The sequence below is a fragment of the Dendrobates tinctorius genome, unplaced genomic scaffold (genome assembly GCF_039654945.1).
Source record: "Dendrobates tinctorius isolate UK_male_01 unplaced genomic scaffold, ASM3965494v1 ptg000081l, whole genome shotgun sequence".
Lineage (NCBI taxonomy): Eukaryota > Metazoa > Chordata > Amphibia > Anura > Dendrobatidae > Dendrobates > Dendrobates tinctorius.
Window position 1 is genome coordinate 19,163,400 of NW_027361749.1, and position 27,812 is coordinate 19,191,211.

General features: G+C 45.4%; 1 protein-coding gene across 1 annotated transcript in view; it reads left to right on the forward strand.

Moving 5' to 3' along the window:
• The window catches only part of LOC141096902 (aquaporin-4-like), a 48,478-nt gene that overhangs the window by 13,239 nt on the left and 7,427 nt on the right, over positions 1-27,812 (forward strand). Inside the window, exon 2 of the mRNA XM_073583807.1 lies at positions 469-627. Within this exon, the coding sequence (XP_073439908.1) occupies positions 469-627 (159 nt within the window). The remainder of the gene's footprint in view (positions 1-468; positions 628-27,812) is intronic.

Sequence of the window (27,812 nt, forward strand, 5' to 3'; positions counted from 1 at the left end):
CATGGGATCACAGTTGATTCTTTCTGTGAGGTAAAACATGTTTTTAAACGGGAAAGGAATTGTTTTGCCTCACAAAAAGCATCAGCTGTGATCCCATGCTGTCTTGTCTGTATGTCTGTATACTCTTTTTCACCCTCCACTGCCCAGGAGATGTCGTGTAATCAGACCATGTCCCTGTACAGTTAGACACGGCCATTACACAGTACACAGCAGGGGCACATTTATAAGATGATCTCAGCGCAGGAATTTTTTTCAACACATCTAATTGTGGAAATTATGATTATTTCATGATCTGTTGATTAAAATTAACTGTATTCATGGGAAAACCCCTTTAATGAGGAAGCCACATTCAAGTGATCTGCTTTGACATACAGTAGGTGTACTTACTTGTAGGTGTTTTCATAATTTCAAACATTTTTTTTAAATATTTGCAAAGTTTTGACGTCACTTCATTCTTTTTCTCATCAGATAAATGAAAGGCTTTCCATTGGTCATGGACTCTTAATAGAAATTATCATTACATTCCAGTTAGTTTTTACTATTTGTTCAAGTTGTGATCCCAGGAACAAAGACAAATCTTCAGCACTTGCAATTGGGATTTCTGTTATAATTGGACATTTATTTGCAGTAAGTTGCAATTTTTTTTAAAATCTGGAAAGACATAAATAGTGTTAATGCGCTTAAAAGAACTGAAGATGTTACCATATCATGTGTAATTCTAAAGTTTGGGTCCCCATTAATTTCAATGGTGTTCAGATTCAGCTTCAGGTACTCGAACTGAGCTTTGGATTAAAGTTTGGTCAGGTACCAGAATCCGAAGGGCTACAGGTCCACTCATCCCTATTAGCGACACTTGTTTTACACACATTTTGGGTATGTGCACATGTTCAAGAATTTTCTGCTGCAAATCCTGATGCATTGGCAGAAAAAAACACTGCGTAAAATGCATGCTTTTTTGCTGTGTTTTTTACATGCGTTTTGTGGCAGAATTTTCCCACTCTTTAGTATGAGTTAAATCTGCATTAAAATAGCTTAAAAAATTGACATGATGCAAAAGAAAAGAAAGAAAAAAAATAATGAACGTGTGCAAGGGACTCCAGGAATCTTATTCACTTTGTTGGTACTGGGAATTGTTTTGGTTTTGTGACAAATCTACATAATATAAAGCATTCAGTGAATTAAAATGTAACTTTTAATGATGTAAAATATAAAATAACACCATATGTGTCACCAAAGTACATAAAATTGATCGGTCAAGTAAGGAAGCTGATAATATGACATTTAAATCAGGCCCAAAAACTGACCATTGAAGTTACCTAAATACAGTTAGACAACAAGGAAAGTATAGATAAGACGAATTATTGATACAGTTTTAAACGCCTTATCCAAAACTTTGCATATAAATACAGATGTTTATGCATCATGCAAGTGAGATCATAAGTATAATAAGAAATGGAGTATGGTTAATGGGTATCACAGCTGATAGGATTATAGCAACATGTGTTATCCATCTTGGTGATTATATGGGAAGTACATTCTTTATAAAAATGCCCGTTTTCTTTCACTCTCTGCAGACAGCATTGAGAGTAGTAGGTTATAATGTCTCTCCATCTTTAGCACTGTGGCACTTTAGGACAAGCTAGTCCCCTGAGGATTTCGCTTGGATGAAACGCGTTGGGACAAGGTTACCCCCCGCTTTAGGGAAAGTGCAGGGCATGCTAATAGGGTTAGCTGTGGACTGCCCTTGTCAGGGCGGGAGTTTTGGGGTTTAGATGATTGCTAGCCCCCTAGGGATTGACAGGGTATTGTCCTCCCAACTTCTTTGATTTAGGAAACATGGTTTTGATTTGATCATTGAAGACTCCGATCCTGATTTCAACTTTTGGTGAGATCACTCCATTTCTTATTATACTTATGATCTCACTTGCATGATGCATAAACATCTGTATTTATATGCAAAGTTTTGGATAAGGCGTTTAAAACTGCATCAATAATTCGTCTTATCTATACTTTCCTTGTTGTCTAACTGTATTTAGGTAACTTCAATGGTCAGTTTTTGGGCCTGATTTAAATGTCATATTATCAGCTTCCTTACTTGACCGATCAATTTTATGTACTTTGGTGACACATATGGTGTTATTTTATATTTTACATCATTAAAAGTTACATTTTAATTCACTGAATGCTTTATATTATGTAATTTTCGTTGGTGATATCAGCACACGTCAATTATTGACTGAGTGCTTATTGCTTTGTAGTTTAATTTATATTTCTTTGGGGATATGGCAGGTTTTTTGTCAGTGGGCCTTAATACCGATAATTGGCTTACAGAGGCTAAGGAGGTTTTCTCTGAGCATACGTTTACACAAAAGAAATACCTACCAACGTTTAATGTTGCTTTTAAGGAACTTCAACAGGTTTATAGAGATCAGATTACATCCTGGTGGGAGGTGCAAAGTTTGGAAAATTATTTGAAAGCCAAAATTGTTCCACGTGGTCTAAGGATCAATCTAACAGCAGGTAACAGGCATAAAAATCCAACATTTATTCATAAATGGGAACGTGAGGCCACTGAGAGCTCCTTACGGTTCATGCAATTATTCCTTGAAGAAGAAAAAGTTACCTTAAATGCTCTTAATGAGAAATTGAAAGAGCATATTGAGATAACAAAAAAGTTTTCCACTGAGACAGATTTTTCAGTGAAAGAAACTAAGCTGCAGACACATATTGAATGCTTCCAGTACCATCTAAAGGAGAGGAAGCATAAACAATATTTGCGTGACGTACAGGACTTCAAGGATAATAAGGCTTATTTGGTGCTGACCCCACGTACTGGTCCCCTGGATAGAGATACTGAACTCTCATCCACGGATACAGATTATTCAGAAACAGAGGGTAGAAGTCGTCCAGTTAGGGGGAGAAATAGGGGCCGTGGTAGAGGCCGTGGTACACGGGGCCCCTCTGAGAGACCAGATAATACAACCAGTGGGCATTTTTTAGATCAAGTCTATGCTCTCAGGAACAGATCATCACAGATAAAGAAATAGGTTATCCTTTGACCGAGGTATTCTCCTCTACTCAAAATATTCAAATTATTAATCTTTCAGAGAGGATAATTGATGATCATGAGAAATCAGTATTGGGTAAGGGCCTTTCGTTTGTACCTAATTCTGATTTTGACCTTTTCAGAGCAGTCAAGGATTTGAATCTTTTTTTACGGAAGGTCAGGTGGAAAAAGTTTTTTCACAAATAAGATCTACGCATCAGCTCAGATTTGGGTATTCCAGAAGATATGCTATCTGATGTCAGATTGTTAAATTCTATTTCTGAGGTAAATCCCAACACCATGGGCATTGGCCCTTTTACTGAGTTAAAGGGGAAAAGTACCAGAATGCCACCACCTACTGGTGACCTGTCAGCAATTGATATCTTTCCAAATCTGGTTACCCAGGATCTGATTGAGCTCTCAAATAAACAGATTCATTGTCAATATAACTGTTCCAGAGATGAAATGGCAGCTATCAGCAGGTTAGAACGGGACAAGAGCATTGTGATTAAACCCTCAGACAAGGGGGGCAATGTTGTTGTCCTGGGTGTGGATCAATATCAACACATGTGTGATACAATTTTGGCAGATAGTGACACTTATGAGATCTTGGCAAATAATCCGATGGATATTTATCGTGAAGAACTACGACAACTACTGTTGGAGGCTCTTGATAAAAAGGTCATTTCTAAAACGGAATTTGACTTTATATTTCCCAACCATCCAGTGATGGCTACCTTTTATTGTCTACCTAAGATCCATAAAGGATTGGATCCCTTGAAAAGTAGACCTATTGTCTCGGGGGTAGGCAGTCTTTGCCAAAATGCTGGGATCTATCTAGATCGAATTCTATCCTCATTTGTTTCCTCCCTGCAGTCCTTTGTTAAGGACACGCCAGATCTCCTCCGCCGTTTGGAGGGTCTTACTATCGACCCCAAATCCTTTTTGGCCAGTATAGATGTGGAAGCACTTTACTCGTCTATTCCCCATGTTTATGGTTTGGAAGCAGTGAAATACTATCTAAACATGAGGGGGTGTCAACATCAGGAACACAGCCAATTTGTTTTAAAACTTCTTCGATTTTGTTTGACACGGAATTTTTTCACCTTCAACCAGAAGGTCTACCACCAGCTAAGGGGGACCGCCATGGGGAGTCCATGTGTGCCAGCTTATGCTAACCTCCTCCTTGGCTGGTGGGAAGAGACAGTGGTTTTCCGTGATGATCCTATCGAGGGGATGTCTATGTGCCGTGTCCCTGAGCTATGGACACGGTACATAGATGATATTTTCATTGTATGGGAAGGTTCAAGAGATGACTTTGTTGAGTTTGTGGCAAAACTTAACCACAATGAGGTTGGGTTGTTCTTTACATCTGTGACTGACGCATCAACCTTGCCCTTCTTGGATATTCTTATTCAAAAGAATTACAAAGGGGAGTTGCTGACATCTACATATAGGAAACCTACCTCAACCAACTCCTTACTACATTGGAGTAGCCATCACCCTCAACATTTAAAAAGAGCAATCCCGAAGGGACAGTATCTTAGGGTGCGAAGAAACTGTTCCAATATGTCTACCTTTGAGTCACAGGCTAGAGACTTGAGGGATAGATTCCTTGACAGGGGCTATCCTCCTAATGTTCTAAGGGAGGCCTATCAAGGTGCAAGTGGTTGTGTACGTTCTGATTTGTTGAACCCTACTGTAAAGAAACCAGAAAATGATACCCTCAGATTTATTACCACATTTGATAACGGGGCAATCCCAGTGAGAAATATCATAAAAAAAATTGGTCAATTTTACAAATGGACACCGATATTTCAGCCTATTTGGACAATCACCCAACAATCACTTATAAAAAATCACGATCTTTGAATGATCGATTGGTACATAGCCATTTTTCTGGTCCAAATTTGAAAACATGGCTGCACAGTGATGTGGTGGGCTCTTATAAATGTGGACATTGTGTGGCATGCTAGCACATCTGTATAGGTAAAAATTTTGTAAGTAATGTGACAGGAAAGAATTATTCCATCAGACATTTTATGAACTGTAGTACCAAGGGGGTTATCTATAAGGTTACTTGCATGTGTGGACTCGAATATGTAGGAAAGACAATCCGAGAGTTTAGGAGAAGGATTGGGGAGCATGTTGGAGATATCCTGCATAAAAGAGATACCCCGATTTCTCGACATATTCATAGCCTTCATGGAGGGCAAACTGAGTATATTAAATTCACTGCTATTGATAGGGTATTCAAACCAAAAAGGGGAGGCAACTGGGATCAGTTGCTGTTACAACGAGAAGCTAAATGGATCTTTTATCTGGATACGGTTGTGCCTAGAGGCCTGAATGACCAGATAAATTTTAATTGTTTCATTTGAATTCTTTCCTTTTTCTCTGTTTTTCAATCCCTACTGACCATCACCATTTTGCCTAAATCCCTGGTCACCTGTATAATTTAATAGGATTTATATTTGCATATATATTTATTTTGTTGCTATTGCATGTGGTCCCTATATTTTGTAGGTTCCCGTTATATCATATCCTTCTGCTCATTTATCGTTCCTCTATCTCATATGAGATAACCATTGGTTGTCATTATGATTTGAGGAACGGTTATTAACGGAACTGATGTTCCTGTTGTATGGTCGTCATCTGGTGGGTGGATACTTTGAATGTTGCACTCCATAGACGCTCATATGACATCACAGGAAATGACACTTTAAACTGATGCACTCCAGACGCTTATGTGGTGTTACAGGGAATGACATGAGCGTTTCAGGAGATTGGGCGTTTTGGTTAGCGTGCGCTCCAAGGCCCGGAAGTATGGGCGGAGGTGACGCGCAACTCTACACCGGAGGTAGATCTCCTTGTAGCCGGAAGTGACGTTCATCCCCTGTGGGTGATGTGAACGCGCGGTCCGGTATCCACCAGTCTAAGAATAGGTAAGCGTGCACGTTTTTCTGGTGTGGGCGGTGTGATCGCGCGGCCAGGTTAACGACAGGTGAGCGTGCCCGCTGTGGATTGTCCCGCATATGGGAGTGGGCGGTACATTTGGTGCCATCTTGGTAGTGGCACAGCTTGGACGCGCAGCCTGATCTTGTCTGGTGTGCGCGCCTACACCGCTGTGAGTGATGCATACTGATGACAAACATTGCGGCGCCTTCCTTGTAGGTGATTACAAGCAGGTATGATACTGGGAGACCATTTCATTATTAATGGGTATCACAGCTGATAGGATTATAGCAACATGTGTTATCCATCTTGGTGATTATATGGGAAGTACATTCTTTATAAAAATGCCCGTTTTCTTTCACTCTCTGCAGACAGCATTGAGAGTAGTAGGTTATAATGTCTCTCCATCTTTAGCACTGTGGCACTTTAGGACAAGCTAGTCCCCTGAGGATTTCGCTTGGATGAAACGCGTTGGGACAAGGTTACCCCCCGCTTTAGGGAAAGTGCAGGGCATGCTAATAGGGTTAGCTGTGGACTGCCCTTGTCAGGGCGGGAGTTTTGGGGTTTAGATGATTGCTAGCCCCCTAGGGATTGACAGGGTATTGTCCTCCCAACTTCTTTGATTTAGGAAACATGGTTTTGATTTGATCATTGAAGACTCCGATCCTGATTTCAACTTTTGGTGAGATCACTCCATTTCTTATTATACTTATGATCTCACTTGCATGATGCATAAACATCTGTATTTATATGCAAAGTTTTGGATAAGGCGTTTAAAACTGTATCAATAATTCGTCTTATCTATACTTTCCTTGTTGTCTAACTGTATTTAGGTAACTTCAATGGTCAGTTTTTGGGCCTGATTTAAATGTCATATTATCAGCTTCCTTACTTGACCGATCAATTTTATGTACTTTGGTGACACATATGGTGTTATTTTATATTTTACATCATTAAAAGTTACATTTTAATTCACTGAATGCTTTATATTATGTAATTTTCGTTGGTGATATCAGCACACGTCAATTATTGACTGAGTGCTTATTGCTTTGTAGTTTAATTTATATTTCTTTGGGGATATGGCAGGTTTTTTGTCAGTGGGCCTTAATACCGATAATTGGCTTACAGAGGCTAAGGAGGTTTTCTCTGAGCATACGTTTACACAAAAGAAATACCTACCAACGTTTAATGTTGCTTTTAAGGAACTTCAACAGGTTTATAGAGATCAGATTACATCCTGGTGGGAGGTGCAAAGTTTGGAAAATTATTTGAAAGCCAAAATTGTTCCACGTGGTCTAAGGATCAATCTAACAGCAGGTAACAGGCATAAAAATCCAACATTTATTCATAAATGGGAACGTGAGGCCACTGAGAGCTCCTTACGGTTCATGCAATTATTCCTTGAAGAAGAAAAAGTTACCTTAAATGCTCTTAATGAGAAATTGAAAGAGCATATTGAGATAACAAAAAAGTTTTCCACTGAGACAGATTTTTCAGTGAAAGAAACTAAGCTGCAGACACATATTGAATGCTTCCAGTACCATCTAAAGGAGAGGAAGCATAAACAATATTTGCGTGACGTACAGGACTTCAAGGATAATAAGGCTTATTTGGTGCTGACCCCACGTACTGGTCCCCTGGATAGAGATACTGAACTCTCATCCACGGATACAGATTATTCAGAAACAGAGGGTAGAAGTCGTCCAGTTAGGGGGAGAAATAGGGGCCGTGGTAGAGGCCGTGGTACACGGGGCCCCTCTGAGAGACCAGATAATACAACCAGTGGGCATTTTTTAGATCAAGTCTATGCTCTCAGGAACAGATCATCACAGATAAAGAAATAGGTTATCCTTTGACCGAGGTATTCTCCTCTACTCAAAATATTCAAATTATTAATCTTTCAGAGAGGATAATTGATGATCATGAGAAATCAGTATTGGGTAAGGGCCTTTCGTTTGTACCTAATTCTGATTTTGACCTTTTCAGAGCAGTCAAGGATTTGAATCTTTTTTTACGGAAGGTCAGGTGGAAAAAGTTTTTTCACAAATAAGATCTACGCATCAGCTCAGATTTGGGTATTCCAGAAGATATGCTATCTGATGTCAGATTGTTAAATTCTATTTCTGAGGTAAATCCCAACACCATGGGCATTGGCCCTTTTACTGAGTTAAAGGGGAAAAGTACCAGAATGCCACCACCTACTGGTGACCTGTCAGCAATTGATATCTTTCCAAATCTGGTTACCCAGGATCTGATTGAGCTCTCAAATAAACAGATTCATTGTCAATATAACTGTTCCAGAGATGAAATGGCAGCTATCAGCAGGTTAGAACGGGACAAGAGCATTGTGATTAAACCCTCAGACAAGGGGGGCAATGTTGTTGTCCTGGGTGTGGATCAATATCAACACATGTGTGATACAATTTTGGCAGATAGTGACACTTATGAGATCTTGGCAAATAATCCGATGGATATTTATCGTGAAGAACTACGACAACTACTGTTGGAGGCTCTTGATAAAAAGGTCATTTCTAAAACGGAATTTGACTTTATATTTCCCAACCATCCAGTGATGGCTACCTTTTATTGTCTACCTAAGATCCATAAAGGATTGGATCCCTTGAAAAGTAGACCTATTGTCTCGGGGGTAGGCAGTCTTTGCCAAAATGCTGGGATCTATCTAGATCGAATTCTATCCTCATTTGTTTCCTCCCTGCAGTCCTTTGTTAAGGACACGCCAGATCTCCTCCGCCGTTTGGAGGGTCTTACTATCGACCCCAAATCCTTTTTGGCCAGTATAGATGTGGAAGCACTTTACTCGTCTATTCCCCATGTTTATGGTTTGGAAGCAGTGAAATACTATCTAAACATGAGGGGGTGTCAACATCAGGAACACAGCCAATTTGTTTTAAAACTTCTTCGATTTTGTTTGACACGGAATTTTTTCACCTTCAACCAGAAGGTCTACCACCAGCTAAGGGGGACCGCCATGGGGAGTCCATGTGTGCCAGCTTATGCTAACCTCCTCCTTGGCTGGTGGGAAGAGACAGTGGTTTTCCGTGATGATCCTATCGAGGGGATGTCTATGTGCCGTGTCCCTGAGCTATGGACACGGTACATAGATGATATTTTCATTGTATGGGAAGGTTCAAGAGATGACTTTGTTGAGTTTGTGGCAAAACTTAACCACAATGAGGTTGGGTTGTTCTTTACATCTGTGACTGACGCATCAACCTTGCCCTTCTTGGATATTCTTATTCAAAAGAATTACGGAGATATCACCTCAACCAACACCGGAACTGCTGCAACCCACCAACCTACTGTCTCCTTCCCCACGATCCTGTAGCATGTAAGCCCGAAAGGGCAGGGTCCTCTCTCCCCTCTGTATCAGTCTGTCATTGTTAGTTTGTTTACTGTAAGTGATATCTGTAATTTGTATGTAACCCCTTCTCACGTACAGCACCATGGAATCAATGGTGCTATGTAAATAAATAATAATAATAATGATAATAATAATAACATGTGTTTACTAAAATGAAAAAAATTTGTAAGAAAGAGTCCCAATTTTTATGGCAGTTGCTTTCACCATGATGATCACCATTTCTAATGGTCTCTTCTCACAATGATGGATTATTTTGCTGATCTATATATTGTATATAAAATGGAATGTATGTGTGTATCACCAACAATCACGAAGCATCTTTCATTTCACCAGAGCTGTTCAAATGAAGATGAGCTGTGATTGGTTGCTATGAGCAACAGTTTTCCCACTCCACGACAACACCTCTGCAGACACTGACCGGGTGGGAGAAATCTAGCATCCCCGAGAACATAAGCTCCCAGACATTGTCTGTCCCCCAGAAAGGAGCTGAGAGCACATGACAGAAATTAATCAACCCATCCTGTTGTTGAGGTAGCTATTTTGGGAGGGCTAAATTAATCCTTCACGGTTGATGCAGTGATTTCCAAATTATTCTACAGTGTTGCTAGCAACTCAAATGACCACACGGAGACTGGGGTCTCTGTACGGGAGGATCGAGGCAGATCACTAAGCCCCTTTATTTTAGTCACATCTTTTATAATCTTTTACTTAATAATGCAAGGTTCTCAAGTACCAATAGCATCATTTCACTTTATAAGCTGTGAGAATCATGTGGGAATAGTGGATGAGGGCAGGTATATCTCGCCCAGATACCTTTCCTATGTGGCCTAGTCTGGTCAGTATCTCACCTGGTGAGTAATGAATAATGGGAGGCGGATATAAAAGGATGCCAGATGGTTGTGTGAGTGTCTCAGCCTGGGAACACAGAGAGCCTGTCTGTGTGAGAGACACGCGAGTGAAAGCAGTGCCCACTGTAATTGTGGTTTGGCTGGACGGGAGAAGCCTGCCAGTTGGTAGTTAGGTTGTACCTTGCTTAGTTAGTGCCGGACAGGCAAGGATTTGTTTTATGTTTTTTTTCTTTATGCATTGCTTTCACCTTTAATAAACCTGACCCAGTGTCAGTTACACCCGAATCCCGGCTGTGCGCCTGAGTTTCATGCTGAACGCACGTGACCTTTGACCCCAGCAAAGGCGATCCCGGAGTGTTTTATCACATTGTGGTGGAGAACGCGGGCATCACGTTAGAAGCATGAGCATGGAGGACGTGGTGAAAGCGATGGTACAGTCCACCGCCGTCCAGCAAGAAGCTAATCGGGTGATGATGGCCCAGCTGAAGGAGTTGGTGGACATGACAGCTACCGATTGTTCGCTTCTCCAGCAGGTGGCGCAGCGCCTGGCAAGCTTACCTGAGGTTATCCTGGAAGCCGAGTCGAGAGTGATTCACGTGAGTCGGTACTGGCAGAAGATGATGACCTAAGATGACGTCGAGGCATACCTGACCACGTTTGAACGGACGGCGGTGCGAGAAAAATGGCCGAAGGCACGATGGGCCGGCCTGATTGCCCCGTTTCTTTCCGGTGAGGCCCAAAAGGCTTATTATGACTTAGAACCTGAAGCCGCGCAGGACTTTGACAAACTGAAAGCCGAGATCTTGGCCCGGCTGGGAGTGACGACCGCTGTCCGTGCACAGAGAGTGCATCAATGGACTTATCATCCGGATAAACCACCGCGGTCACAGATGTTCGACCTGATCCACGTGACGAAGAAGTGGCTACAACCTGAGGTGCTGACAGCGCCAGAGATAATCCAGAGAGTCGTCATGGACAAGTACATGAGAGCTCTACCGCCAGCCCTGAGGAAGTGGGTAAGCAATGGAAATCCTACGACAGCAGATCAACTGGTGGATCTGGTTGAACGTTACTCCATGGCGGAAGGACTCCGAGACAATGCTACCCCTCCTCGTTCTTCATCATCTCCACGTGGAACCGGTAAGACTGTTCCAGGGAGTAGGGGAGAAGGAAAAATCCCTAAGACAGTGGGGGAGGAAACCGGGACTGCCCGCAATGCGAGGCCGAGAGTAACGAACTATGGTCTAAGCAAGGGGCCTGTTAGGTGTTTCCGCTGCCAAGAGATGGGCCACATTGCTGCGAACTGTCCGGTCACTACTGAACCCATGCAGTGCAACGTCACAGACTCTAAAAAACGCATGTCTATGGTTGCATGGGTAGTGAGTGTGAATGCCGGTCAAAAGGATGTGGAAAAATACTTGTGTGATTTAACTGTTGATGGCAAAAATGTGGTGGCATTATTAGACTCGGGAAGTGTGGTGACTCTGGTGAAGGCTAGTCTGGTGTCAGCCCCGGCTGGACCATCAGACAAATTTTCTGTAACGTGTGTGCATGGAGACACCTGTTCGTACCTCACCATGGTCATATGCATTACTACTTCCTATGGGTCTGCGCAAAGTGGGACTCGTCCCTGCGTTATTGCATGATGTTATCTTGGGCCGGGATTTTCCCCACTTCCGGCAATTGTGGGAGAATCAGTTGATGCCCTCGGGTAATAGTGGACATGATTCTTCTCCCAAGGCGCGTGTGGGTCCCGAACCCCTGGAAGAGGTCTCCCTGGAAGACTCGGGGGAAGAGTCTGCTGGAAATGACCTGCAGTTCCCGTTTTCAGTCATGGCGGGTGATACGGAGGAGACCAGGGAAGAGGAGGAGGCCGACAGCCGTCCACCTCCCCGTTTGCCAGATTTGGAAGTTCAGAAAGATGACTTCCAAAGCAAGCAAATAAAGGATCCTACCCTTTCTCAGGCTAGGACAAATGTAAAAGTGATAAATGGGGTACCCGTAGAACCTGGCTCTAGGCTGGCATATCCTTACATGGTCCTGGAGAATGATTTACTATATCAGATAGAGAAAAAGGGGGAAGACACGGTGCAACTATTAGTCGTGCCAAAACCCTACCGGCGACAGGTGCTGGACCTGGCCCACGGACGTGATGGGAGGTCACCTGGGTGTCCAGAAAACCACCGAAAGGATATTACACTGTTTTGTTTGGCCAGGCATGCATCACGATATTCGTGTATATTGTGAGTCTTGTCCTGACTGCCAAGCCTCTGCGCCTAAACGCCTTTGGTACCCCTACCTATTATTGAGGTCCCATTTGAGAGGATTGGGATGGATTTAGTTGGGCCCCTTCCACGGTCTGCACGTGGACACCAACATATCCTGGTCATCTTGGATTATGCCACTCGTTACCCGGAGGCCATCCCTTTGCGTAACACAGCCACCAAGACGATTGCCAAGGAACTGGTGCATGTGTTTAGTCGGGTCGGAATACCAAAACAGATACTCACCGACCAGGGGAACCCCTTTATGTCCAGGGTAATGAAGGAGCTCTGTCGGTTGTTACAAATCAAACCGTTACGCACATCCGTGTATCACCTTCAAACAGACGGGTTGGTCGAACGGTTCAATAAAACTCTGAAGCAGATGCTGAGAAAGGCGATAGACAAGGATGGGAAGAACTGGGACTATTTATTTCCGTATTTGCTTTTTGCCATCAGGGAAGTGCCCCAGTCTACCACGGGGTTCTCGCCTTTCGAGTTATTGTACGCCCGACGTCCTCGTGGACTGTTAGACGTCACCAAAGAATCTTGGGAGGGTCAGGTCACTCCGTTTAAAATGGTGATAGATCACGTATCCCAAATGCAGGACCGTATTGCGGCTGTTATGCCTATCGTCAAAGAACACATGATGCAGGCGCAGGGAGCCCAAAAAAGAATCTATGATAGGGGCGCCAAGATCCGTACGTTTGCACCCGGAGATAGGGTGTTGATCCTGGTCCCCACTGTGGACAGTAAGTTCCTAGCAAAGTGGCAGGGCCCCTTTGAGATTAAGGAAAGAGTTGGTGAAGTAAACTACAAAGTATACCAGGCAGGTAAACGGAAACCTGAACAGGTTTATCATGTAAATCTGATAAAACGCTGGAAAGATCGGTCTGCCTTGTCAGCGGAGCTGGCCCGTCCCGTCTGCTCAGAAAAACCCGGGCAGACTACTCTAATGAAACATGACATGGTAACGGAACCTGTTGTCACAGTTCATGTGAAACCCTACAGAATTCCGGAAGCGCCGTGAAGCCGTTTTCCGAGAAGTGAAGGCAATGTTAGAGTTAGGTGTCATTGAGGAATCGCACAGTGCTTGCTCCAGTCCGATTGTGTTAATTCCTAAACCGGACGACACAATCCGGTTCTACAATGACTTCAGGAAACTGAATGCGGTCTCAAAATTTGATGCCTACCCTATGCCCCGGGTCAACGAGTTAATAGATTGGTTAGGAAAAGCCCAGTATATTACGACCCTAGTCCTAACAAAGGGGTATTGGCAGATCCCTCTAGCGGAGGCTGCCAGAGAAAAGACGGCATTTGCTACGCCGGAAGGTCTATTTCAGTATGTGTATATGCCGTTTGGACTGCACGGAGCACCGGCGACCTTCCAGAGACTGATGGATCGAGTCCTGAGGCCACATAGGCAGTACGCTTCGGCCTATTTGGATGACATTGTCATTTACAGCTTGGACTGGGAGACTCATCTCCAGAAAGTCCAAGCTGTGATTGACGACCTGTGGGAGGCAGGTCTAATCGCGAACCCCAAGAAATGTTACATTGGGCTAGAAGCTGCCCGGTATTTGGGGTATGTAATTGGGAGGGGTGTTGTGAAACCCCAGGTCGATAAGATTCAAGCGGTTCAGGACTGGCCGCAACCTGTCAACAAGAAGCAGGTGCAAGCCTTTCTGGGGATCGCCGGCTATTATCGCCGGTTCATACCCAATTTTGCAGCCATGGCTACCCCCCTGATGGATCTTACCAAAGGGAAAGACTCCGTCATGATTAAATGGAATTTAGCGGCTGAAGAAGCCTTCCATAGCCTAAAACGGGCACTTTGCTCTCAACCCGTACTGGTGACTCCGGACTTCCGCAGCGAGTTTGTGGTACAAACGGATGCCTCTGATACCGGTATCGGGGCCGTACTGTCACAAGTGAGGGACGGAGTGGAACACCCAGTCCTCTATCTCAGCAGGAAGCTGAATAAACATGAGCAAAAGTATGCGGTAGTAGAAAAAGAGTGCCTAGCCATTAAGTGGGCTCTAGAGGCCCTCAAATATTACCTGGTGGGCAGAAAGTTCAGGCTGATCACTGACCATGCCCCTCTCAAGTGGATGCACTTGCACAAGGAACGGAATAGCCGGGTGACCCGGTGGTTCCTTGCCCTGCAGGCCTACACTTTTACGGTGGAGCACCGCCCAGGGGTACAGATGGGGAATGCAGATGCCCTGTCCCGAGTGCACTGTTTGGCGGGTGTCATTGCTCGACCAGAGTGGTCTGAGCAGAGGGGGGGATATGTGAGAATCATGTGGGAATAGTGGATGAGGGCAGGTATATCTCGCCCAGATACCTTTCCTATGTAGCCTAGTCTGGTCAGTATCTCACCTGGTGACTAATGAATAATGGGAGGCGGATATAAAAGGATGCCAGGTGGTTGTGTGAGTGTCTCAGCCTGGGAACACAGAGAACCTGTCTGTGTGAGAGACACACGTGAGTGAAAGCAGTGCCCACTGTAACTGTGGTTTGGCTGGACGGGAGAAGCCCGCCAGTTGGTAGTTAGGTTGTACCTTGTTTAGTTAGTGCCAGACAGGCAAGGATTTTATGTTTTTTTTCTTTATGCATTGCTTTCACCTTTAATAAACCTGACCCAGTGTCAGTTATACCCGAATCCCAGCTGTGCGCCTGAGTTTCATGCTGTACGCACGTGACCTTCGACCCCAGCAAAGGCGATCTCGGAGTGTTTTATCACAAAGCCAATAATATTGCAAGAAAACTGGAAGCTACATATATGTCCGTATCCAAATAGAAAGTAGTATAATGGCATATTCTTCAGAGTTTTACACCCCGCCTCCCTTATCTTGCACCTGATGGGAACAGTCTGGTTTCATGACAGCCCTTGCCAATTACAAAAATGTATCTTACAGCAACAAAAATGAAGAAACAAAACCTTCAGAGAATGGACAAATGAAACTTCAGCTCTTATTTTAGTATTAACCCTTCACATTCCCCCCCTGGATAAATTTTGTTAACACATATGCAGCATCAGAGGTGCTATCCCAAGCTAACAGCTTGAGGCGTACTGGTCTTCACATGGCTGATGCCGTGTTATCAGTCATGGCTGTCGCGGCGCACCCATCCCCCCTGTATACTGCAGTTCACGAATAACAATTTTTGATGACGGTGGTGGAGATCTTTTGTAGGTAGCCCTGTGCTTGGCTTCAACATCTTCATCAAGTAGCCTTTTGAGATCGGTGCAGAGAAGAGCAGGGGCAACGACACCTTTGGTATCATCATTAGCTGTCTTAGTGCAGACTTTCCTAATACATACAGAAATACACCAAAGAACAAGGTTTAGTATCACATATACAACAAGGATACAGGCAGCAATGTGTAACAAGCTTTGTATGATCCCAGCTATCCAGCCTCCAGTTCCCTTAAATCAATTGGCTGGATTGAGAAAGGAGAAGGTGTCTGACCACCAACTGTCCTTAGTACGGTCATTGTCTTTATCGTATCGATCTCTGAGTCATTGAATATCTTCTAACTTTAACTTTTAACTTCTACCAATACTAATATGGAAAATGCGAAAAACCAAAACATTATGCCCCCTTATTTGCTATTGGCTTGTTGGGTGATGAGGAAGACTTGATAGGGACCGTCATACAAGGGTTCTAGTCCGTGCTTCCTGACATGCCTTTTCACGACTACCAAATCACCAGGCTTCAGGTTATGACAAGTGTCGGTTTCTGCTGAATCTGGAAAAGAAGAGGAAACTAGAGCATGGGTGTTAGCAAGATTTTTACTAAGCTGAATAACATATTGAACAACACGGTCAGTTTCTTCTGATAACTGCTGAGGCTGTAAATTTGCAACTGGGGGCCTAGCACCAAACAATATCTCATATGGGGACAGGCCATATTTTGCAATAGGGGTAGTATGAATGTGGTATAACACAATGGGTAGGAGCTCTGGCCATGGAGCCGTAGTCTCCTGCATCATTTTGGTCAATTGTCCCTTCAGTGTGCCGTTCAGCCTCTCAACTTCACCACTGGATTGTGGGTGGTACAGAGTATGGAGGGCTACAGTGGATCCAAGCATTGTCAGAACTTTTTGGTACACATGAGAAGAAAAGGCCGGACCTTGATCACTTTCAACAACTTCTGGAACCCCATATCTGCATATAACTTCCATCACCAGTTTCTTCGCTGTAATTTTTGCAGTCATGTTGGTAACGGGGAATGCTTCCGGCCAACTGGAGAACATGTCAACAACAACCAAACAGTATTCATACCTTCCAGACTTAGGCAACCTGATATGGTCCACCTGGTGCCTTTGGAAAGGATAGTCGGTAGAGTTGAGCGACTTTTGGTTTTTTACGGTCGCGTTTCGTTTCGTGAAACCCGACTTTTCCAAAAGTCGGGTCGAGCAAGATCGTCCGATTATAGGGAAAAGTCAGGGTCGTCCCGAAACACGAAACCCAATGTAAGTCAATGGGGAATAAAAGTCGGCAGTGAGAGGAGGACAGGAAACACACCAACAGTGCCCATTTGAATGCCAAAAGCATCAATTCTTCTTTCTTAAGCTTGTCAACCTTAATTAACTTCATAATACAAGTTACACACTGAAAAATGGGGGTTATTTGGCTACAAACTGTGGGGGGGGAGGGCTGGATCCAGGTTTTCATGTGCCCTGGGCGAAAGAGCGCCCCTTTAACACATACCACAACTCATCATGCTCCGATACGGCAGAGAAATAGCGGTATAGTACAATGAAAAATACCTCACTTTTTACATCTCATGACGAGGCCCATCTATTTCTCCATACAGAATCATTGGTCCCATATAATGTTTGAAACATAATATGATGAGCTCCACATAATACTACAGTATATGTTGGTCCCCATGGATGAAGCTCCACTGTCTTATGGGCCCAAATAATGCTCCAAACATAATGGGCCCCATTTCTAATGCTCTAGTGTATAATGGGCCCTGTAAATGCTGCTCCAGTGTCTGATGTCCACCTTTGGAATGTTCCAGTGTATGGTGGGCCCCATCTATCATTCTCCAGAGTAGAGTGCTCCCCAAAAATTGCTGTCCCAACATTGAAAACAATCAAATAAGTCTCCTCGCTAGGGAATCCCTGTACTTGTCTGGACAGGTGCTGTAGCTTGCTTAACAGCTCGCCAGCCGTTCTCACGCCCAGTATGGATTACACGTGATTGCACAAAGGTGAGAAAGGGTACCGTATCCCCAGATAACATGTATGGATAGCGTACACATTCAAAATATATGTCTCAGGAGGCAGGCTCAGACGGTGTTAGGCCCAGTATGGATTGCACGTGATTGCACAAAGGTTAGAAAGGGTACCGTATCCCCGGATAACATGTATGGATAGCGTACACATTCAAAATATATGTCTATACAGCATGAGGCAGGCTCAGACGGTGTTAGGCCCAGTATGGATTGCACGTGATTGCACAAAGGTTAGAAAGGGTTCCGTATCCCTGGATAACATGTATGGATAGCGTACACATTCAAAATATATGTCTATACAGCATGAGGCAGGCTCAGACGGTGTTAGGCCCAGTATGGATTGCACGTGATTGCACAAAGGTTAGAAAGGGTACAGTATCCCTGGATAACATGTATGGATAGCGTACACATTCAAAATATATGTCTCAGGAGGCAGGCTCAGACGGTGTTAGGCCCAATATGGATTGCACGTGATTGCACAAAGGTTAGAAAGGGTACCGTATCCCTGGATAACATGTATGGATAGCGTACACATTCAAAATATATGTCTATACAGCATGAGGCAGGCTCAGACGGTGTTAGGCCCAGTATGGATTGCACGTGACTGCACAAAGGTTAGAAAGGGTACCGTATCCCCAGATAACATGTATGGATAGCGTACACATTCAAAATATATGTCTATACAGCATGAGGCAGGCTCAGACGGTGTTAGGCCCAGTATGGATTGCACGTGATTGCACAAAGGTTAGAAAGGGTATCGTATCCCTGGATAACATGTATGGATAGCGTACACATTCAAAATATATGTCTATACAGCATGAGGCAGGCTCAGACGGTGTTAGGCCCAGTATGGATTGCACGTGATTGCACAAAGGTTAGAAAGGGTACCGTATCCCTGGATAACATGTATGGATAGCGTACACATTCAAAATATATGTCTCAGGAGGCAGGCTCAGACGGTGTTAGGCCCAGTATGGATTGCACGTGATTGCACAAAGGTTAGAAAGGGTACCGTATCCCCGGATAACATGTATGGATAGCGTACACATTCAAAATATATGTCTCAGGAGGCAGGCTCAGACGGTGTTAGGCCCAGTATGGATTGCACAAAGGTTAGAAAGGGTACCGTATCCCTGGATAACATGTATGGATAGCGTACACATTCAAAATATATGTCTCAGGAGGAGGATTTGACGGCCCAGATTACACAGCAGAGGAGCAGGGAGAGGTAAAGATTGCAAATGCTGGGGCCCTGCCCAAGCAAGGGGGGCCCACTCGTGGGCGTCGGTACTGGCACTGGGCCCCTCATAGTACAGCGGTGTGTCTGACGGCGGGTGTGCACCACCACCGTCAGAGACACTTGATTGCACTATGAGGGACCCTGTGCCAGTGCCCGCGCCCAAGAGTCAGCCTACCCACCTGTCCAGGGCAACGGCACTCGCACGGTGTCGTGCGGTAGATGGTGACCCCGGCCATTGGGGGGAGGCAGCACAGTTAGGGAGTTTTAGAAAGTGGCATATGTTGATGTTGGACATTCAGCTGATGCAAAAGGCGAAATAGGTGAAGTACCAGGAAGAGGTGGACCAAACCAAGCCATTTTTCTGTCACCCTATGTGTCATCAGGGGAAGGTGGGACAAAATCCTTGGAAACCCATGCGTGGTTCATTTTAATGAAGGTTAGATCATCCACATTTTGGGTTGACAGACGGGTCCTTTTTTCTGTCAGGATTGATCCAGCTGCACTGAAGACTCTTTCCGATAGCACACTTGCAGCTGGGCAAGCGAGCTCCTGTAAGGCATATTGGGCCAATTCAGGCCAGGTGTCCAGTTTAGCGGCCCAATAGTCAAAGGGGAATGACCTGTGTGGGAGAACATCGATATGGAAGGAAAAGTAGTTTGTTACCATAGTTGACAACTGCTGTCTCCTGTCACTTTCCATCGATGCAGTATTACCAGTTGTGTGAGCGGTATTTGAAAAATCAGTCCACAACATTGTCATGAAACCCCTGTCTCCAACGCCACTTCTGCTGTGTGCACCACGAACACCTCTGCCAAGCTGCCCCCGGCCCGTACGGCTCGTTTGAGAACCATCACCGCTGCTGTGTGCTGGGAATGCCTCAAGCAACCGATTTACCAGAGTTGCTTGTTTATTAGCCAATATTAGGTCAAGGTTCTCCTGTGGCATGATGTTTTGTAATTTGCCTTTATAGCGTGGATCCAGGATGCTGGCCAACCAGTAGTCGTCATCGTTCATCATTTTGGCAATGCGGGGGTCCCTTTTTAGGATCCGCAAGGCATAATCGGACATGTGGGCCAATGTTCCCGGTGTCAATGATGCACTGCGAGTGCTGGGTGGAGGAGCACTTTCTGGCAAATCCACATCCCTCCAGTCACGCACAAACCCTGTACCAGACCTTGCCACGCCAACATTTTCACTTGCCCCACGAGATGCATCCTCCTCCCCTAAGTAATCATCCCCATCATCCTCCTCCTCCTCCTCTTCTTCCTCCACCTCGTCCAGGAGAGGTCCCTGAGCAGACAATGGCTAAATGTCATCAAGGATTCCCTCCTCATCAACATTGGCTGCAGACGCCTGCTCCTTAAGGTGCGTCAAAGTTTGCATGAGCAGACGCATAAGTGGGATGCTCATGCTTAGGATGGCGTCGTCTGCGCTTACCAGCCGTGTGCATTCCTCAAAACACTGAAGGACTTTACAAAGGTCTTTCAGCTTCGACCACTGCACACCTGTCAACTCCATGTCTGCTCTCAAAGTGCCTGGCCGTGTATCCTCCCACAAATGCATTATGGCCTGCCTCTGCTCGCACAGCCGCTCCACCATGTGCAGGGTGGAGTTCCACCTTGTTGCAATGTCGATAATGAGGCGGTGGTTGGGAAGGTGGAGCAATCGCTGCAGCTTCTGCATACGAACGGAGTGTACAGGCGACCGGCGGATGTGCGCACACAGTCTTCGCACCTTCTGGAGCAGGGCTGTTAACTCCGGATAATTTTTGAGGAAGCACTGCACCACCAGGTTCAAGGTGTGAGCCAAGCAAGGTATGTGGCTGAGTTTTGAAAGGGCTATGGCTGCCACAAAATTACGGCCGTTATCACTAACTACCTTGCCTGCCTCAAGATGTACACTGCCCAGCCATGACTCAGTTTGTCGCTTCAAGTACTCGGCCAACACCTCGGCGGTGTGTCTGTCGCCCAAACACATCATCTGCAACACAGCCTGCTGATGCTTTCCACTAGCTGCTCGATAGGGGGACACATCGTGTGCAACAGTGGCAGCTGCAGATGGAGTGCTCGTACAACTGCGCTCTGTGGACGAGCTTTCGCTTCTGGAGGAGGTGGAGGAGGATGGTCGAACGCCTACAGCCAACTGTTTCCTATACCGTGGGCTAGGCAGCACTGTCCCACCACCGCTGTCCCCTGTGGACCCTGCATCCACCACATTAACCCAGTGCGCAGTGATGGACACGTAACGGCCCTGGCCATGCCGACTGGACCATGCATCAGTTGTGAGGTGCACCTTTCCGCTCACTGACTGCTTGAGTGCATGGACAATGCGGTCTTTCACATGATGGTGGAGGGCTGGGATGGCTTTGCGAGAGAAGAAGTGGCGACTGGGTAGGTCATAGCGTGGTACTGCATAGGCCATGAGTTCGCGGAAAGCTGTGCTTTCCACCAACCGAAAGGGCTTCATCTCAAACGAGATTAGTTTGGCAATGTGGGCGTTCAAACCCAGTGTACGCGGATGAGAGACTGAGTACTTTCTTGACCTACTCATAGTGTCTGGGAGGGTGAGCTGGACTTGAGAGCTGCATATGGTGGAAGTAGCGGTGGACAGGGCGGACTGAGAGAGGGTTGATGATGGAGTTGGTGTTCTTTCTGATGGCCTAGAATCAGTCTTTCGTTGATATAACAGTGGGATTCCCTGACTGCTGTGGTCTTGCAACGACACCTCAACATTTGCTGCTGTGCTAACCGGTGGGCTTACAGTGGGGGAAACAATGTAGCGTTGCTGACTACCTTCGTTGTGATCAGTTGCACATGTGGCACTTGAGGTTTGGTGTTGTGTCCACGCTTGCAAGTGCATGCTGGTTAAATGTCTAAGCATGCAACTGGTATTCAAATTTTTCAGATTTTTCCCTCGGCTAAAGGTCTTTGCACACTTCTTACAGATAACCTTGGCCTGATCATGAGGATTTTGTTCAAAAAAGTGCCACACTGCACTCTTCCTACTTTGGCAGACATTTTGCGGCCTAGCACGCTGTGATCTTTTGACCCTCTGGACAAGCTGTCCAGCAACTCTTTTGATGTTTGGAACCTGTCTTTGGAGTGCTCCGGGCCTGCCAGATAACAGCTGTTGTGATGTCGATGTCTGCTGTGGATGCTCCTCATCTGAGCTATTGGAAGCAGCACCCTCTTCCCCCAATGGATGCCAATCTGGGTCAACAACTGGGTCATCCATCACCTCCTCTTCTATGTCATGTGCACCTTCCTCTGTGTCACCGTGTATGGTGGTATAGTGTGCGGGAAGGGGCACCTGAGTCTCATCAGGGTCAGAATCTGGCTCTGTACACTGCAAGGACAATGTAGTGCTCTGAGTGAATGTACCAGCAGAATCATCCATCAGCGGCTGTGCATCAGTGCACTCCATGTCAGATTCATCTTGGCCTGGGTAATTCACCATTTGACTTGATAATCCAGGCATGGTATGTGAAAACAGCTCCATGGAGTAATCAGTAGTATGGCCTGCGTCATCCTTCAATCTTGGTTGGGGTGAAGGACACAAGGAAAGGTGTGGTTCATGAACATGAGCCTCCAATGACGACTCAGTGCTTTTACTTTTTACAACTGAAGAAGAGGAGGCGATAGAGCTGGAGGCTGAGTCAGCAATGTAAGACAAAACTTTTTCCTGATGCTCTGGCTTTAAAAGCGGTTTGCCAACTCCTAGAAAACTAAGCGTTCGAGGCCTTATGTAGCCAGACGATGACGCAGGGTCAGCACCTCCTGCATTCGGTCCTATTTTGCTCTTGCCACTACCATCAGATCCACCACCAACACCATCATTACCAGCTGCCAACCCCCGCCCAATTCCACGGCCTCTTCCACCAGCCTTCCTCATTTTTGGTAGAAATGTAGACAAAATCCAACAAACTATATAGTAATGTAAAACAAGGTACAAGGTGTCTATAGGACAGGGGAGATTTTGAATTTCTGCACACACTTGTGGACAGTGGACACTTTTGGATTGTGTGAGGCCCACTGATATCTGAGCGCTATGTGACAGGCTCGATGGCACAGCTGTGACAAAAGTGACTAGAGGATAAGGGAGATTTTGAATTTCTGCACACACTTGTGGACAGTGGACACTTTTGGATTGTGTGAGGCCCACTGATATCTGAGCGTTATGTGACAGGCTCGATGGCACTGCTGTGACAAAAGTGACTAGAGGATAAGGGAGATTTTGAATTTCTGCACACACTTGTGGACAGTGGACACTTTTGGATTGTGTGAGGCCCACTGATATCTGAGCGCTATGTGACAGGCTCGATGGCACTGCTGTGACAAAAGTGACTAGAGGATAAGGGAGATTTTGAATATCTGCACACACTTTTGGACACTGGACACTTTTGGATTGTGTGAGGCCCACTGATATCTGTGCGCTATGTGACAGGCTCGATGGCACTGCTGTGACAAAAGTGACTAGAGGATAAGGGAGATTTTGAATTTCTGCACACACTTGTGGACAGTGGACACTTTTGGATTGTGTGAGGCCCACTGATATCTGAGCGCTATGTGACAGGCTCGATGGCACTGCTGTGACAAAAGTGACTAGAGGATAAGGGAGATTTTGAATTTCTGCACACACTTGTGGACAGTGGACACTTTTGGATTGTGTGAGGCCCACTGATATCTAAGCGCTATGTGACAGGCTCGATGGCACAGCTGTGACAAAAGTGACTAGAGGATAAGGGAGATTTTGAATTTCTGCACACACTTGTGGACAGTGGACACTTTTGGATTGTGTGAGGCCCACTGATATCTGAGCGCTATGTGACAGGCTCGATGGCACTGCTGTGACCAAAGTGACTAGAGGATAAGGGAGATTTTGAATCTCTGCACACACTTTTGGACACTGGACACTTTTGGATTGTGTGAGGCCCAATGAATATCTGAGCGCTATATGACAGGCTCGATGGCACAGCTGTGACCAAAGTGACTAGAGGATAAGGGAGATTGGATTGCTTTTAAAAAAGCAGTTTGCGGAGCAGTGGGTAAACAGCAATGCCAGCCTGTCAGGAAGCCTTAGAAGGCAGCCCAACAACCAACACCACTGATACACCACTATATAGCCTCCCCTTGCACTGCACACACAGTGACTGGTGTGTTGTGCAGGCCAAATTGCTAGCAGCAGAAGCAGTTTTTTTTTCTTCTCAGCAGGACAAAAAAAAAAAATTGGGATTGCTTTTAAAAAAGCATTTTGCGGAGCAGTGGGTAAACAGCAATGCCAGCCTGTCAGGAAGCCTTAAAAGGCAGCCCAACAACCAACACCACTGATACACCACTATATAGCCTCCCCTTGCACTGCACACACAGTGACTGGTGTGTTGTGCAGGCCAAATCACTAGCAGCAGAAGCGGTTTTTTTGTCTTCTTCCCTGCCTAACGCTCTCCCTACAGAATCAGCAGCAACCTCTCCCTATACTAAGATCGGCAGAAGTAAGATGGCGGTCGGCGTGCACGCCCTTTTATACCCCCTGTGACGCCCACCAAAGCAAGCCAATCACTTGCATGCCCTTCTGAAAGATGGTGGTGACCCGTGCCTTGTCATCACGTTGCCCACAGTGTCCGTGGATCCTGATTGGCTGAAAAAGAGCGCAAAACAAACTTTTGAAACGCGACTTTGGCGCGTAAGTCGCCGACCTCGTGGCCGACCTCATCCTAGGGTCGGGTTTCGTTTCATGAAACCCGACTTTGCCAAAAGTCGGCGACTTTTGAATTTTTTCGACCCGTTTCGCTCAACTCTAATAGTCGGGCTTAGCAAGATGCTTTGGGGGTACACGTTGAAGTTGACCGGGATTACAAGTATGACAGATATTACAGGCACGGTTGAGTGCTGACAAAATTGTGGAAATTCCCGGGGCCCAGTAGAATTTTTGCACCAGTGTGAGGGCCTGATTCTTTCCTCGATGTGTCGGTCCATGTGCCCATGTGGAAATAGCAGGGTACATCCGCTTAGGGAGACACACAAGTTGTTCCTTTTTCCAGAGACCATTATCCATTCGTGCCCCATCAGTCTTCCATTGCTTCACCTCTTCGTTTGGAGACATTCTCTGCGTTGCCATTAAGCGGTCTCGCAGGGTTCGACAGAAAACTTCAGTCTGTGGTAGATCATCAGGTTCTTGTAGGGTCAATGCTTCTTGTAACTGTTTACGCTGAGAGCATGTGGTCACCATAGTTGGTATAGTTGGTTCAACGGGTAAGAGAGTGGCGGCTTTTGCTTGCATATCCGCAAATGCGTTGCCAACAGTCTGTGGTCAGGTCCTAGGACTGTGCACCTTAACTTTGATAATAGCCACCTGAGTAGGTAATTTGATCGAGTCCATGAGGGTTTTAACAGCTTCAGCATTTTTCACCGGGGTTCCGGCAGTAGTAATAAACCCTCGATTGGCCCATAGAGCCCTAAAATCGTGAGCAATACCAAATGCATACCGTGAGTCCGTGTATATATTAGCCCGTCTGTTCTTGGCCAAAGTACATGCAGTAGACAGAGCCTGGAGTTCTGCTTCTTGTGCTGACTGTGAGGGCGGGAGCACAGCTGCGTGCACTACAGTGTCCTCTGTGGTAACAGCATATCCCGTGTGGAATCTATCAAACTCATCAGCATATTTTGAATCAGTCAGAAGTTGGGAACAATCATGTTGGAGGTAATTCTCATCACTGCCATCTTTCCTTATACTTCATTACACCGTCTTTCAAGGCATTGTAAAGGGGTTGCATTATGCGGGATGCATCCGGTATCCACTGACAAAAATAGGTGCATAGTCCAAGAAAACGCTGGAGTTCAGTTTCATCTTTTGGGAAAGGAAGGGAGCTGACAACTATTTTTCTTTCTTCTGTGAGGTGTCTGGCACCCTGAAGGAGACAGTAACCCAAGAATATCACTTGACCAAGGCAGAACTGAAGTCTGGAGGCCGAAACCCGACAGTTCAGTGCTGCCAGATGCTTAAGGAGGCTAACAATGGCAGCAATGGCAAAAGACACCTGCTCATATTTTTTTTTTGCAAACTGGTTGGGACTGTTTTGGGCCCCTTGTGACATAACTGTCCATGTTAACTGTCGTCTCTGATAAGTGAATGCAAATAGAAACTGGCAGTCTGGGTGTAACGGAATGCTAAAGAAGGCATTGGTAAGATCAATAACTGTAAACCAAGCAGCATCCTGGGGTATTTGGGACAAAAGAGTATGTGGATTAGGCACCAGGTTTGAGAAACACTTTTACTGGTTCTACAGGCATTTTCCCTATATCATTTGGCCCTTTTGACCAGAGTTTAGATGGTATCTCTGAGATGTATGGGGTGAGTCATTGATCCTCAGGCAATATTGGGGGTGGATCTGAGCCTATCAGGGCCATCATAACCGTAAGAAGGGCATGCAAAATACAGATTTCCTCACTGTCTTCATCTACATAGGGATTATATAACGTAAGAACCATCTGACCATCATCTTGGAATTGTATTCTGGAGCGGAACTGTGATAATAAATCTACCCCCAATAAATTTACTGGACATGTGGGGGAGATTACAAACTGAATAGTAACCTCGGGGAAGGGTTTTATGGGGTTTATAAAAGTATATTAATTCGGTCTGCCATCTACTCCGATTAAAACAAGCTCTTGATCTGAGAATTGAATAGGGATATCCGTAGGTACATCTGATGACTTGATTATAGAATTGGCCGCCCCAGTGTCTACCATGAACTTAACAAGGGTGTCCCCTACAGGGAGCGTGACGGATGAGCATGCCCCAGGTTTGGTGGAGGACATTGTGATGGCAGACCCTGGTTGGCCACCCCTTCAGTATGGACAATTATCAGGATTTTGGGGCTGTCCGTAACCGGGGTATCCTCAGGGGTTCCCAGTATTTAGATTACGATTGGAAGAGAGAACTTGAGGGTAGCATCTATCAGCGGGAGTGTGACAGTCGCTCTGAAAGTGACCAAGTCGCCCGCAGCGCCAGCATTAGCAGGGAGGGGCTGAGGAGCAGGGTTCCCAGTAGCTGAAGTCTGAGGGGGGCCAGAGTTTGCTGTGTGCTCCAGTGATAAGGAACCAGCTGTGTACTCGCAGCCGCGCTGTGCACAATAGTGGGGGCTGCTGTTTTTGGAGGAACTGGAGCTGCTACAGCTGCAGCTGCTGGCTTATTTTTCTGTTTCCCTGCTGCTGCAGAACGGGTTAAATTCTTCTGAAAACTTTTTATTACTTTCAATGCATCATCCAGAGTGGAATTCTCAACATCAGGTCTAACTGACCTTATCGCCTCTTGCAATTCGGGTCTGAGGCCGGACATCAAAGCTGCCACAAAAAGATGTGTATGGGCTTTATTATACAGTGAGAATCCCAGATCTCTAAATACTACCATACGACGCCCATAGAACGTCTTGGCAGTCTCCCCTTTGGCCTGTGTGATATCTGTGAGAGAGATAGCTTGGTCTGCTAATTTATCTTGTGCCCAAACCTTTAAAGCATTGCAGAAATCAACACCACTCTCATAGGTTTCCCCATCCAGATTCAAATTATACATTATGCCACCCTCGATAATTGGAAAATACCCCTCCCCAACTTTTACTCGAAGTATGTGTAATAGATCTCTTTGGGGAGTGGAATAAATCTCTCGATTTGCTGCCATTTGTCTGTAGAAAGCAATGGGGGAAGTCTCTGGATCGGGTAATTGATTGCCAACAGTGTTTATTTGTGATGGGGTGAAGGAATTATACTCATAACCACTAGCAATATTAGACATAGCGGGGACTGAGGCTAAAGGTGGATGATAATAGGTAGCAAAGG